Below are 15,701 nucleotides of genomic sequence, written 5' to 3'. Positions count from 1 at the left end.
GTGCGCTTGCGATTACTTTTAATTTTCACAAACAAGAACCATTAACCCTTGTTCTGACATGTGGCCCAATTTTTGATGCCACACTTTTGTCATCTCTTCTGCAGTACCGGTTGATACAACTGATGCTTCGCCCTCCAGACACGTTTCTCCAATTAATTGTACAAATTTGCAGCGCCCCTTTCAGCCTTCATTACATCTAGCGCTCATTTGACGATCTTCATCATTCCATTTTGGATGCGGGTCTTGCACCCAATTTCATCTAACTGTCCCAAAGACAATAGATTTTTTTAGGCCCTTCACATGCTGCACATTTTGAATAGTGCGTATCATACTATCATACATCTTCAATTTGATGGTACCAATTTTAGCAATCTTCAAGGCATGATCATTTCCCATGTAAATAGACCCTGTAGAGATAGGTTCATAAGTGTGAAACCAATCTCTGCGAGAGGTCATGTGCCATATTGTTCCCGAATCCAAGATTTAAGCATCAGTGAGTTCCAATCTATCCTTGGATACTATTGCTGCTTCGCTATAAAGAATATCTCCTTCAGCAGCGCACCCTTAAGATGTTTCTGCCTTATCTACACCATTTTTTAATTGACATTCATTTTTTAAGTGTCCCCTTCTGCCACAATTATAGCACTTGAAATTCTTCTTATCCCTAGATTTTGACTTCCCTTGATTGTGACTCCCACTGGAATCACGTTCCATTGACCTTCCTCACGTCATAGACAGAGCTTTTGCTTGTTGTGAGCTTGCTTGTATGTGTTCTGTAATTGATGTAGATTTTGACATCCGTGAGGTATACGACTTTCTCTTTAAGAAAATTTTGTTGTGAAGTGACTTGGCTTCATACAATTTGATGAGATGATCCCAAACCTCCTTAGCAGTTTTCTTTTCTTCTATGCCCGCTAAAATATCATCAAGATAATGCCGATGCAAATTGGAAAAGGCCATTGCATCTATTTTGTTCCACTTTTCGTTATCTGTGATCTCCGTTGGCCGATTATTGATGGCTTCCTGGCAATTATCCTTTATCAATAATGTCTTCATCTTCATCTTCCATAATGAGACTTTTGTGCCGTTAAACTTGCCGATGTCAATCCTTGCTGCCATTGCTTCTATCACGAACTGTTGTTGAATACAGAATAACTCCCACTATTTCATGTGAAAAATATCTCCTCAGGTTATTTCCAACTGGTATATTGTTGAACCAAAGTACACCAGGAAAATTTCCAGGAAAGACTGGATAGACCCAACCGGTCCGCTTAAATACCAGACTCCTTCAACAAAATTTTCCTAGACATGCACTTAATCATGTAATATACCTTTCCAGGATACCTGAAAAGAAAACAAACACTTGAATAATGACTTCAAAAAATTTCTGTAGCACCTCCGTAGGATGAAAACAAAACCTTGCTCGATACCACTTGTTGGGTTATGAAAAACCCACCGAATAGAACAATCAGCAAATAAGAGAAAAGAACACAAGAATTTACGTGAAAAACCCTTAAAGGGAAAAAACCACGGGCAAGAGAGAAAACTCCACTATAAATAAAGAAATATATAAGAGTGAAGATTTTGGGATTAATTACATGTGGAGGGGGAGACATCCTTTTATAGCCTCTTCCCATCCTACCTTCTCCCACATCTACTCGAACTGGGACTAAAACTCTCAACAAACTCTCACTTCTTTTCGATGTGGGATAACAACTCCCACTTCTACTAGATGTGGTAGTAAGACTATACAACAGTCAGAGTACATGAAAAATGGAGTTCTGTGAGCATTGTGTGTTCGGGAAGCAGAAGAGAGTCAGTTTCAATATTGCTATTCATAGGACAAAAGAACTTTGGATTACATCCATTCAGATCTGTGGGTCCATCCAACGTTCCTTAAAGGGGACTAGTGTCAAGTATTTATTTGCCTTTATTAATGACTTCTTTAGAAAGGTTTGGGTTTACTTTAAAGCACAAAAATGAAGTATTTGATATTTTCAAGCAATGAAATATTTTGATTGAGAAGCAACTTAAAAGATTGAGAATAGACAATGGCCTTGAATTTTGTGAAGGGAGATTTCATTGAATTCTGCAAGAATGAGGAAATTGTGAGACATCATACAGTTGTGAAGACACCTCAACAGAATTGAGTTGCAGAGTGTATGAACAAAACCTTGTTAGAAAAGGTAAGGTGCATGTTGTCAAATGAAGGATTGGGCAAGGGGTTTGGGCGGAAGCAGTAAGCACAGTAAGTGAAGACATTAAACTGAGGTAGATATCACTCAAATTAGTTTTCCAGAACTTGAAGTAGAATGAGCAAAAAAAAAAAAAAAAAAAAATTCTGCAACCTTAGGACCGAATAGGAGAAAAAAAAAAGGGGGGTTTGCAGAGTGTAGCAAAAAGAGGTAACGAAGGGAGGTAAAAAAAAATATTTAATCCAAGTTTTAGAACTTGTAAGAGTAAGGTAATAGGTAGAGAATATCAGTTCACATAAATACCTGATCTAATAATCCATAAAATACAGCATTAGGTGGCTGCACACCAAGGAAAACAGAAAAACAAAAGAGAATTTCAAAAGAGAATATTGAGAACAACACTATTTTGATTCAAAAAAGCTTTGATGTCATGTTAGAAAACAAGTTTTAAATAATCAAAACAGTAGCTGAACTTGAACAGAGAAAAGAGAAAAGAAGAAGAAGAGGAGAGATGAAAAACCAACAAAAGAGGCCTGTGATTCTAGACTCTTTAGACTAGAATCACAAAGCCCTTTTATTTATAGCTTCTAATGAATCTAATACAACTTGAGAGACAATTAATTGTCCTCTAGAAAAAAAAAAAGAAAAAAAAAGAAGAAGCTTACAGCATTAGTAACTTTCTAGCTCCTAAAATGGAAAATTCTAAATAGAACTTACCACCAAAATAGAAACTATGCTTTCTAGAAACTCCCAAAACTTATGTAGTAAGACTCCTACATTAGAAATAGAAAGTAGAGAAGCATCACTAGCATAATATTGTTCACGTGAACAATAAAAACAACAGTACGTGAACAGTATAGTATAATATCCCAAACTGGCGTATACTTCAACAAAGATCATGTCATAACTCTACACTCTGATAGTGGATTGACCTCATTCAAACTCCACTGGAAAGTTAACTCTCATGTCTTCATTTCTCATGCTTTAGGTCCACCAAGTTCTCGATGTAGAACAACTCAAAAAATCCCTGAAATACACATGTGGTTCTCCTCACATGACTTCATCTTAAAGCAACTTGGACCAAATTTCTGGTGAGGGTATGGTGTGTCTCAGTATAAGAGGTACTTGAATTCTAAATTTCCCCATTTTGATTATTTTCTGTTCAAAAATTTGGAAATTGTTGTGTGTCCTTCATCTGGCATTGAATTGACACACTTGCAGTTGCACTGGAAAGAAGATTGATAAACTACAAGTCTTCATTTAAAATATTCTATTTGGACTTAAGAAGTTTTTTCCAAAGTAGACACATCAGTATGAACCCATAAACTTTCTTTCAAAGTCCACGAACCCTTCAGTTAATGCTGCTACATCCTGCTAATCTCAGAATACATTGTGACATGTGCCAAATGCTGTCATATATGTCGAGTAATTGTGTCCCTGTATACTGCCTACTGGAATAAACACGTCAACAAATATACCACAGTATGACTCCTAATAAACACGTCGACAAATATACCACAATATGACTCCTCTCCTGTTAATTAATTTGATCACAATGCATTAGTGCACTCCTTAATGGGATTCTGCAGAATCCTAGAGAAGTTGGTGTGTTACCAAACCAATCCATGGTAGAGAGGCTGATGGAATAGTCTTTTCCTATTAATAGTATATATTTTTAAACTAATGACTATATGATACTACACATTGCTTCAGAGAAGCAGATCTGGTAGTGGATTATCTAACAGGGATGGTGCCAAAGGAGCAACAATTGGAGACAATCACAAGCTGGCTGGGAACAATACTAACAGAGATTGGAAGAGATGCAACATTGTGACCTTGCTTCAGATTTGATTTGGTTAGCCTAAACTAAATTTTGCTGATGTTTGGTGGATGGAGCATTTCCACTTTCTTTGAATTTTTTTGGCTGTATTTATTCCTACTTTAATACAATGACCCTATACTGAAAAAAAGAAAGAAACGATGAATAATTATCATGAGAACCCTAAATTCCCCGCAAGACTAAAGTGTAAATATCACCCATACCCATGGAACAAAATTCGCTTCAAACATGGGATTGAGCAAAATTTCCTATTTTCAGTAACTCAAAATGACACTATGGTGGACCGACAAAAAGTCCCAGGTTTCGATCTTAAATTGGGAAAATTTGATGAAACCGTGTAAAACTTGAGAAACTTCCCTAGCTGCCTCATCACTAAAGTCCTTTTATTTGTACGAAACTCTGCACATCGTAGAGTTCTGTGTGCGAAACAGAGGTGGAGATCCAAGTTGGAAACCTCTATTTTTGCCAATTTATGACCCTGTTGAGATCATTTTAGTTCATTTCAAGCACTTTAATTCACTCTTTTGGTGATTTCGACTCTTTTTGGTGGATTTTTCAAGGGTTTTCAAGCTTAGTTGCAAGGTAAACTAAGTTTCCCAAATTTTTTATTTTTTCTTTATTTCATGGTCGAATGGTGTTGGATTCTTTTGAAATTCTTTTTTCCATGGTCTCTAGTAGCTAGATTTACAAATGCATGTTGTTGGATTTGATTTTTGAGGTGTGCAAATATTTTTTTTTTATGATTTTAAAAAATAGCTAAAGAATTACATATTTTTGTTTGTTTCATGCTCAAATGGTGTTGCATTGAGTTGAAATTAATGTGTTGTCTCTAGTAGCTAGAATTTACAAATTTATGTTGTTGGATTTGATTTTTGAAGTGTTCTACTATTTTTATTTTTATTTTTGATGTTTTTAACAATTACTAATAATTAATATTTTAATTATATATTTTTTTAGTTAGGAAAAAATTCCCAATGTTTGAGAATACCTTAGTTTATAAATAATGTGTGTTTAGGCTAAAATTAGAGTGGTGGTTTTGTGTTTTGACGATGATTATTATGTATGCTTGTATCAAGAACCAATTTTTTAGTCAGAATTTACTATATCAAACATAACTTGGCAGTATGGTAGGCCTTTAAGGGATGACAAGAAGAAGTCAAGAGTGTAAATAATGCAAGATACATGTTAGATTAGGTGGTGCCACTCAATTGAAGGTCCATCTAGGGGGAGGGGACGGTAAGAATGTGCTTGGAAGCCTCAATGTTCCTTATGAGGTTAAAGATGCAATGGCAAAATATGCAAAAGGAGGGAAAGAGAAGAAGGCAAAGAAGAGGGCAAAAAGGGATGAGTTCCAAGATACATGCTAAGAGAAGTTGGGAGATCAGGACATGGATCCAGATAAGCCAGACGTCGATGCATCATCCCCAAAGACAACAAATATGGAGAGTACTGAGGATGAGACTAGATGGGATCAAGAGGACACAGAGGGCCATAGGTGCAGGGTCATAGAGAGGTCCAAATTTGGGAAGGGAAGGGGGAGGCAGCTTTAGTATGAGGAGGAGCCAGAGTGTTAGAGAGTTAGCTCCCTTGCCATGGGCCCCACAGTCCCAAGCTAGTGCTACATCTGCTACACCTAGACCTAGTCCCACAGATCTCGATGTCCAGATTATATGCACTATTCCCAATTTGTTTAGGAGGCCATAGATGAAACAGTAAAAAATGAAGCATTTATGGGGTGATGTCAAGGAGAAGGTGGGGATGGCCTTCTCCAAGTGGGCATTGTCACACAATGTTCTTGCACACGCTGCACAGGGGCCTTGTTATGAGTCTATGGTTGGTGGGATTAGTGGTGTTGGGCATGGGGTGGTTGAGCCAACCCCATGTGAGATCTATAATGTTTATTTACCATGGCATAAGGAAGGGGACAAATCAATAGGAAATGCTATTTGCTTCGTAAGAATAAAATAAGAAAAAACTTCTATTAAATGCTTTCACGGGATTCAACCAATTGTCTCGATCATGGAATATCATTGAGAAATAGGAATAAGTGTTATCAAACTTCGTTTGCCTGTGATTATTTGTAGTATGGAATGAGTCAATCATCCACTTTGGTATCTTATTTCACTAAAATGGTGAGATCATTAGTGAAAGAAGGCTCTGAAAGACCTATCCTAAAGGAGGAGTAGGAGTCAGGCTTCGGTTTTTTCCTCAAATGCCATCCATATCTCATAGGTACAACGTTTGAATAAATAAAGAACCTTTTCTTCTATATCTATATGGATCGATATTATGGAATTCCAATTCCTTCTCGACACGTGCCAAGGAAAATACCGAATTGGATCCCAAATTGACTGGTTAGTATGAGCTACTTGGATTGTATCACAATGTTCCTACACACGCTGCACAAGGTCTTGTTATAAGTCTATGGTTGGTGGGATTAGTGGTGTTGGGCACGGGCTGGTTAAGCCAACCCCATGTGAGATCTATAATGTCTATTTACCACGGCATAAGGAAGACTTGAAGAGTTACATTGATGGTCTAAAGCCAATGTGAAGACACTATTGGGTGATAGTGATGTGTGATGGTTGGACTAGTCCCACTAGATAATCCATCATCAATTTCATATTGAATTGTGCCTTAAGTCTGTTGATGCATCTAGTCATAAGAAAGATGTAGAATACATATATGGTTGGTGAAGAGTGTGGTGAAAGAGGTTCTAGTTGAGCATGTGGTGCAAGTTGTGACAAATAATGGCTCCAACTTTAAGAAGGCTGGGATGAAGCTGATGGAGAATCCTGGTATAGGCTCTTTTGGACACCTTGTGCTGCACATTGTATTGATATGATGCTGAAGGACTTGGGCCAAATCAAATTTGTGAAGAAAGTTGTTAAGTGGGCTAAAATGTGACGACATTGGTCTATAACCATGGATTTGCATTGAATACATTGAGGATGTGTGATGGTGACTTGATGAGGCCTTGGGTCACCAGATTTGCTACTAATTGGATTGCCTTGAAAAGTTTTGAGAAGAAGAACCAGTTACGTGCGATGTATGCATCATAAGAGTGGTTCGATTGGCCCCAATCAGATTCACCAGCAAGGACAGCAGCACGGGCCACCATATCCAGTGATAGCTTCTGGGAAAATCTGAAAGTTGTTATGAAGCTTCTAGACCTTGTGGTGACAGTCTTAAGGTTGGTAGATCAACAAAGGAAACCAATTTTACCATATATATGGGCTGCAATGGAGATGATGAAAGAGATGGTTGGGAGGGTCTATCCTAAGGGCAATAAAAAATTCCTCAAGATCATCTATAAGAGGTGGGAGAGGCAGTTGTAGCATGCACTACATTTGGCTCGTGAGTTGAAAGTTATTTTTTTTCTTCTAAGTTATTACTTGATACTTGTTGTGTAGTTTCTTACCATCTCATTTATTTGTTTGTTTGATAGCCTATTATTTGAATCCCATGTTCCACTACAGTAAAAAACTTGGGATGAGGCTAGACTTGATTCGGTAGTCCATTGAGTAGTTGTAAGGATGGAACCAGATAGGGCGAAATAAGCATTGATTAATCATGAAGTAAGATTGTGACTTTTGAGATGACTAGCACTTAAGATAATTACTTATTTTTTATCCTAACATTGTAATTATTTATTGTAGTTGAAGGTTTTAGAGATACTGTTGGTAGCTTAGGTCATGCATTGGCTATTCAGGCTCGGGTGGCCACCACTCTTGGTTAGTCCAAATCTACACACTCAATTTTAGTTTTGTATACAATTACTTTTTAGCCTTATTAATTAGGTTAGGTATGTTCCTTATAGCTGAGTGGTGGCTGCTATACGGGTTAAAAGTCAAGAGTACTTCATTCATATTGCAGTTAAAGTGCTCTCCCAGAAATCTTTTGCCACCGGGTGCCAGCGTAGCTGGAGCACATTCAATCTGATACATTCCTTAGAGGCGGAATCGAGTGAAGCGGCTGGAAGATCTTGTATATGTGCATTGTAATATGAGATTGAGAGAGGAGCACATCAAGAAAGGTCAAGATGGAGGTAATGGGGACAAGATTGAGTTAGTTGAGATCTTTGCCATTGATGATGATGATGAGGAGAACCCCTTATTCGAGTGGGTCGGAGAGCCATTGTCGGAAGAGGTAGGAGGTCGACCGAGCAGTCATAATGCACAAGAGATGGGAGTTAATGTGGACGAGTTAATGTGGGGTTATTGGTGGCTCTAGTGGTGGTGGTCTTTTCGTAAGATCAACCAAATCTTGATCACCAAGTCCATCATCATCATCACCTCCACTGTCATCCCCGCTACCAGGTCCATCATCATTGTCATTGTCATCATCCTATGCCTAAACTATGGTTGGCTGAGTGACATCATCATCATCATTTGACCACAAAATATTATTGTCATTAACACTGGATGCACGAAGGTGTGGTGCAAAGGAACAGCTAGGCTCGGTGTGCACTCTACCATCTGTCGCCAAGAACTCATCCCCATTAGCTTCCATCTCCTATGCAATATAACTGCTTGGTCGACCTCCCTCCTCAGTCAACAGTGACTCTCTGACCCACTTGAATAGGGGGTTCTTCTCATCATCATCATTAATGGCAAAGGTCTCAGCCAACTGAATCTTGTCACCATTACCTCCATCGTGACCTTTCTTGATGTGTTTCTCTCTCAACCTTAGATTATGGTGCACTATACAAGATCTTCTAATTGCTTCACCCCTAATTGGTTCCACCTCTTAGAATGTATTAGATTGAATGTGCTCCAGCTACGCTTGCACCCGGTGGCAAAAGATGTGTGTGAAAGCTCTTTAACTGCAATATGAATCAAGTACTCTTGAGTCTAACCCATATAACAGCCACTACTCAGCTGCAAGAATTGTCCCCAACCCAATTAATAAGTCTAAAAAGAAATTGTAAATTATGTAAGACTTATTTACTATGCAATTATACTCTTTTGTCAAATTATAACCATGCAATTATCTTTTTACTCTTTTGTCAAATTATAACCATGCAATTACTCTTTTGTCAAATTATAACCATGCAATTATAACCATGCAATTATTTTTCAAAATCTAAAAAATAACCATGCAATTATCTTTTTACTTATTTACTCTTTTGTCAAATTATAATACAACCCTTAATTAACAATGGAAAAAAAATTAAATTCACTTTTCAAACTACTGAATAAAGGAAATATGTGATTTTTCTTCTCTAAAAGGAAATCATCAACTAAAGGAAAGATGTAATTAAATAAAACTTAAAATAGAAACTAAAATATTAAGAAATATCAAATTTAATTTAAAGTTGGAAATTGAAAATCACCTAATATATGCTGACCATTATGCATGTTATCAAATTTCCTATCAATTAGCATCTTATATGCTAATTTGTTTGTAAAACTTCCATATTTTGATTATGAAAAATTTAAGTAGAATTGTGAGAGTTTCAATAGCCATGAGTATGTGGTCCCACCAAATCCAAAACTAATTCTAAAATGTAAGATTTTAAGGATATAATTGACATTTAATATAGTTTTTATAAATGAGGGTAATGCCATATTTTTTACTTCTTAATTTTAATGAAAAACAAAATAAACATTTCATATTTGATGTTAATAGCTATTTAACACCATTAGAAGTGAGGGGGGGGGGGCAATAGTGATTTCATAAAAGAGGAGGTTTGATTAGTAATAAAGCCAAAGTATAAGGGGGCAATAGTAATTATTCCTAAAATAAAAGATTTATATACACAAATGAGAGGCAAAAATTGTAAAGAACCCATTGGTTTTCCCTTGAACATGGTTAATAATGTTGTACATTTACATGATTCAGTTTGTCCTTTTCTTGTTTAGGAACATCTCTTTACCAGATGCAAGGATGGACAAAGCCCCAGATCCCCTGCAGAGTTCAACTGTATGTTTTCATTTCATTTGTTTTTTTCTTTGTGTTGATAGGAATACTTATCCTCACTTTAAAATGCAGAATCCTAAGACCCGTGATGCTGGAATATTTCTTAAGATCCAACAGGCCAAGAAAAATGCAGTGGCACAGGCACAACAAGATGGATGCACTGGGAATTTCAGAAGCTTCGATTCTCCATTTGGGAACTTTCTTGTGCCTGTAATTCCTACTATTGCAGACTTGACATGTTAAACTCCATTTCTTGTTACTCTTCACTTGAAAATTTTAAGTTTTGTCTGGGACTAAAGGAAATGCACGACTTCGAGATTGGATTATAATTGTCGGATCATAACCATGAACTATATTATGTACTTTTGTCTCAATAATCGTAGGGGCAAGGTTTTAAATCTCGGTTCGTACAAAAGAAAAAAAAAGGTTTTTAAATCTCGGTTGAGGCCAAAATGTGCTGGATCCTATTCCAAGGTTCTGACACTGGGTTTCATATCTGGGTATCCCTCGGTTGAACTTGGGTTTCAACCAGGCCTGAACTGAGACAACCTGGAGGTTTCAATAAAATTTTGACTGAGACTTTTAGTTCCATGTTATTACGACAGTTCGATTTTCTCTTTCTGTGCAAGAGAATTTTATTCATTTTGCCCAAGATTGTTTTCTTAATTGTCTTTTGAATTTTCCCTCAAGAGTGGAGGCTTTGGTAATTAGAGATAAAGTTTATGGCATCGAAGATGTAAAGGGAAGCATTGGAGTCTGATTATGGTTGGGGTTAGTGATCTGTTGTGATGTTCTGGATATAACCTTTACTTTTCATCAACAAGCTTTCTTGAAAACCTGCTACCAAGGTGGACACTAAATGCAACTAATTTTGACGAGCTTGATATATAAACACCCTAGCTGGTTGTTGGCTGAGCAGAGGTTCTCCTCGTATCCTCAAAATTGAGTAAGGTGGGTATGGTCTTGTAATCGTAGGGGTCATCGATCGACTGAGATATTACCAAAGTATAGCAAGAGGAGAGGAAACAAATGTTTGATAAAGGAGTTCGGTCAGAGGACCTACATCTCCAGGACTTAGGTACGAGTCCAATCTACACTGGGATTTTTTTTCTGAAATACTTACAGAAACAGAGAGGAAATCAAACTACAAGAGTAATCAAATAAGAACCAATTGCTCCTCCATCAGCCGTCGAGTACTCACCATTGTCGCCGGACAATCACCAGTTGCAGCGGCGAACCATCACTCCAAGAACAAGAATGAAACTGAAGAACAGAGGAGAATCGCCAGAGACTCTCACGCGAGACCCAAAAAACCCCCAAATTTCTGATTTCGTGTGAATGGCTGATCTAACCAACTGACCCAAACCAAAAGTATATATATACATATAGCCTGAACCGAAATTGGTTCAAAGGAATGACTCAACCTGAACCAAACTGGTTCAATACAGATTACCCCAACAGATCTCCCCCTTAATATGTAAGCATAAAAATTCCCATAAAAGACTGGACTTCAACCGTCATCGTCCAAGTGTTTCTGCAAGACAAAAAAGAAAAGAGACCAATAGTACAAGGCAAATAAAAATATGCAAATACCTAAATACATACAATTAACATGTAACAATCAAACGATTCCTTGCAGGCACACCATGCAACAAATGCAACAGGTAGAGATGCACTAAACCACAATTCAAAATGTTCACAACTCAACCAAAAACCATGAAGAGTAAACATGCACAAACTAGGCATATATCTCATAACCTAGATAAAAAGAACAAGAGTTGAAAAAAATTGGGCAGCGTCTCCCCTAAAAATGCAACATATGCAAAACCTAATAAAATACACAAAACATATATGGACATCACCATACCAAAGATAAATGGAAAAATAAAGAATACACTCCCATAAGATGTACTAAACCACCACATAGACTTACTCATGCCAACCAAATCATAACAATATATATATGATTTTAAAACAAAAGCAAGTGTAAACTTCAAAGAAGAACATGGTGATAACAAAAAAACAAACTAGGTTAACAGAGCCTCACAACCATCAACAAATAAACAACATGGATCAAAACAAATTGATATTGCCAAAACAGCATATGAATCTATATAAATGCTTACAATATAAGCGAAGTCAAGTCTAAAATATATCACATGATACATAAGAGAACTTAACAACTAGAGAAGAGAGTTTGAACAATTCAACCTTTAAATATATATAAATCATGATAATAATCAAAGAATATTTAACGCATGAACAACTAAAAAACCTTTAACTGAATAGAACCAAACATGTTAAATTACTAATGATCATTGTCAAGGAATAAACTCAGACAAATAAGAATAAACCTCTCCCCCTCAACTAGGTAGAGATCCCAAAAACTAGGAAATTCCTAAAAGATCCAAATACTTCCATTTCAAATTCTGATTTTAAAACCTCCCCAAATAGGACAAGCAACCAATATGTAAACCATATAAAGGCAGATATAAAGCATAGAAAATGAAATGAGAAACTAGAGGCAACTGTCAAAACCTAAATGCAAAAACACAATGCAAACTCAAACATCAAGTCTTATATATCAATGCCAAGGGAGTACACATGAAATCACAACAAGATTCATTAACAAGCCATATTTTCAATTCAGTTGTTAAACTGCCTAAAGAAGTTGCAAATAATTCTTTCTTCTACATTAGTATAAAGAAAGACAACAAATATCCAATTACCGAATAAAATAATGAAGGGAGTAACTCAGAATAGAAAACACTCTTATAGACTTACATTTAACAACAAGATGAAAATGATCAAAGACAAACCCAAAAGGCAATCACACTCCTAACTCCATCACTGATTCACTACTCAACCAGGACCTCATCACCCACTCACCACAAGGAAAGCACAATTCAACTACTAGACAAATTCGGGTCACCTAGAGTAGATACCAAACAGAGATAAAGGAAAGAAGTAAATTCCATAAGACTCAACAACTTTGATCCTACAAGACCAAACTCACGAAGCACGAAATAATGAACAAGACTCCAACTAAATATGATAATGCCAAATCACAATGCACACAGGCTATAAAAATCTAACTGCAAACATGACATATCCTAGCAAACACAGTGGTGCAAACCAACCCACTAGACAACACCATAAATCCGAGACATCTTAAAGGTAAATACTCCCACTCAAAACCATACAAGCTGATAGAACCATATCCCTGAATCTCATGTGAACCCCAACAACATGTGAGGACACCCTTTTGACAACACCTGTGTCAAGACCAGCACTATCTAGGCTGAACTGGAGACTAAAACCTCTCCAAATACTAGGGATACTCCTAATGCTATACCAAGTGAAATAGGAATCATCATGTGTGAGCAATCAACTATACTAAAACAATCTCACACATGTCAACACCACTTATTGTAACTCTAGCATTCCAAACTTCAGTCAAGCAAGTATACCAATGCAAATATGAGCATCTATAAGAGTCAATTAAAACAATAATCAATTAACATGCCAACACTCAAGGCACAAAACATGTTGTCTCAGATTTATTTAATAATCAACTTCCTTACATAAGCATAACACCTTCAAAAATAAGATAGACCACTCCCCCTTTTACAAAGGAACAAAATAGGATAAACCAAAGTGTGCACCCAATGGCAACCCAAATAACTAGGTCTTCAAAGCAAGGTCTATGCTTCCAAAGAAAGCACCTGGGACCTCAAAGGTTCCCATACTTGGACTTCAATAAGAAATCCCAAGTACTCCTAGTGTAGTCATCAACTAGGGATAAAAGATAGGAGTTACCTCTATATGACATGACTAGTGTTGGTTCCCTCAAATCAACATGAACATGCTTTAATAAAGCACAAGATAAATGGAACTCAACCCCAAAACTCAACCTGTGTTGCTTGTCTAAGATGCAGGACTCACCAGATAAATAACAAATGCTAGAGACACCATCAAAGTATGTACAACCATCTAACACATACAAACCAAACTAAGATTTATCTTTCAAACATGCATGTGAGTCTTTAGAAATTGTAAGAATACCCCTAGAGATACTTGTATCAAATCCAGTACTATCAAGGCTACTTATTGAATTCAAGTTCCTCTTTAAACCAGGTATATATCTAACATCATGCAAATAAGTGATCAATTTAACTGTGCCAATGCCAATCACATCACACACATCATTATTTCCCATAATGACTTTAGCATTTTCTTTCTCAGTCAAGTGTGTAAACTAATGTAAATGAGGGCACTTATGGTAGGTACAACCAGAATCAATAATCTATCCATCATGCCTATCACTATCAGAAATAGTCAACACTTTACAAAAATCTTCATACACATTTGCTTGACCATTACTAGAAGTAGGCATATCCGAATTAGATGTCTTATTTTCTTTTAATTTTCTTTTGTATGCAAAGCAATTTTTCTTAAAATAACCCACTTTCATACAATAAAAACATCTCTTGGGGCTAGAATAAGATCTATCATTCCCATTGTTATTCTTATTCTTATTATTATTGGTGTGATTGTCATTTCCCTTACCCTTCCCCTTGGGTTTCTCCTTATTGTAAGAGCCCTTGCCCTTAACAAATTGGTTCTCCCAACTTCCCTTAGCCTTACCAGAAGCCAACAACTACTTTAAAGCATCAATACATTGGTCAAGGGTAATATTTTGACAAGCATATTTAATAGAATTCTTAATAACAAGATAATCATTGTGAAGGGAATTTAACAAAATGATAGACAAGTTTTGGTTATCTAATTTACTCTTCTCCCCAGTACTGGCCAAATCTTGAACTAATTTCTTAAACACATCTAGATTTTGGTCTAGACTGATAGCAGGATCGATTATAAAACCATACAATCTTTCTTTTAAATAAATCCTGTTACCCAAGTTCTTTTTTTGATAAATTTGTTGAAGTTTTGTCCACACTTTGATGGGGGGTGTTATCCTATTCATCTAGGCATCTGATAACACAATCAGTGATGTTCTAGAGCATGCAACCAATTGCATTTTCCATCACCTCAGTCCTCAATACAGGGTCTATGCTTTCAAAGAAAGCACCAGGATCATCTATTGCCCTAAGAAGTCTTTGTTGGGCCATGAAAGCTCTAATCTTCCTCTTCCATATCCTAAAATCCCCAGTCCCATCAAACTTTTCTATGTCTACCCTAGACCTCCCCATTGGAGCTCCCAAACATAGGTACTTAGGGTTTTCACCCAGACCTACAGTTCTACTAGAGCTTGTGGAAACCACATTGGGAGGAGAATCCTCCCCAGGTAGACTCAGCTCCTTATTTAACTCCACTTTTACACCAGTAAATCTCACAAATCAGTATATACAAGAAATAATTCAAAAATACTAATATAAACAATTCTGAAAATTAATTACAAGAACTAATCTAACCACAAATTGTTGCTAAGCACGTGCAATTTATAGCAGCATCAAACTATGCATAATTGTTAACACACACGACCAATATAAACCAAATAAAGTGATTGGCTAACAATAATGAACATATAACGCAAATAGAAATCAGATTACTAGCACATGTTATTCCCATAGATTAAATCAGTAATTAATCTAATAGAATTCAATCCCATACATAGGTTATCACAATTACTGAATTAAATAGGTCAAAAAATAGAACTGAATACCAATTGGTAGACTACAGAAGCAACAGAAGCATATACGACCAAGATTTAAATAGTAATC

The 15,701-nt window shown here is 36.6% G+C and overlaps 1 protein-coding gene across 1 annotated transcript in view; it reads left to right on the top strand.

The window, feature by feature from the left end:
* LOC149011264 (uncharacterized) overlaps positions 1 to 10,678 on the top strand; it is a 43,630-nt gene extending 32,952 nt beyond the window's left edge. Inside the window, exons 2-3 of the mRNA XM_089161835.1 lie at positions 9,900 to 9,960; positions 10,030 to 10,678. Coding sequence (XP_089017961.1) covers positions 9,900 to 9,960; positions 10,030 to 10,200 — 232 coding nt within the window. The 3' untranslated portion in view covers positions 10,201 to 10,678. The remainder of the gene's footprint in view (positions 1 to 9,899; positions 9,961 to 10,029) is intronic.
* Positions 10,679 to 15,701: the final 5,023 nt, after the last annotated feature.

Source organism: Hakea prostrata, chromosome 7 (genome assembly GCF_041222555.1).
Source record: "Hakea prostrata isolate BN-2017 chromosome 7, UWA_Hpros_2, whole genome shotgun sequence".
NCBI classification, from domain to species: Eukaryota; Viridiplantae; Streptophyta; class Magnoliopsida; order Proteales; family Proteaceae; genus Hakea; species Hakea prostrata.
The sequence above is the reverse complement of the archived record's forward strand: the minus strand, read 5'-3'. Positions and strand labels throughout refer to the sequence as shown.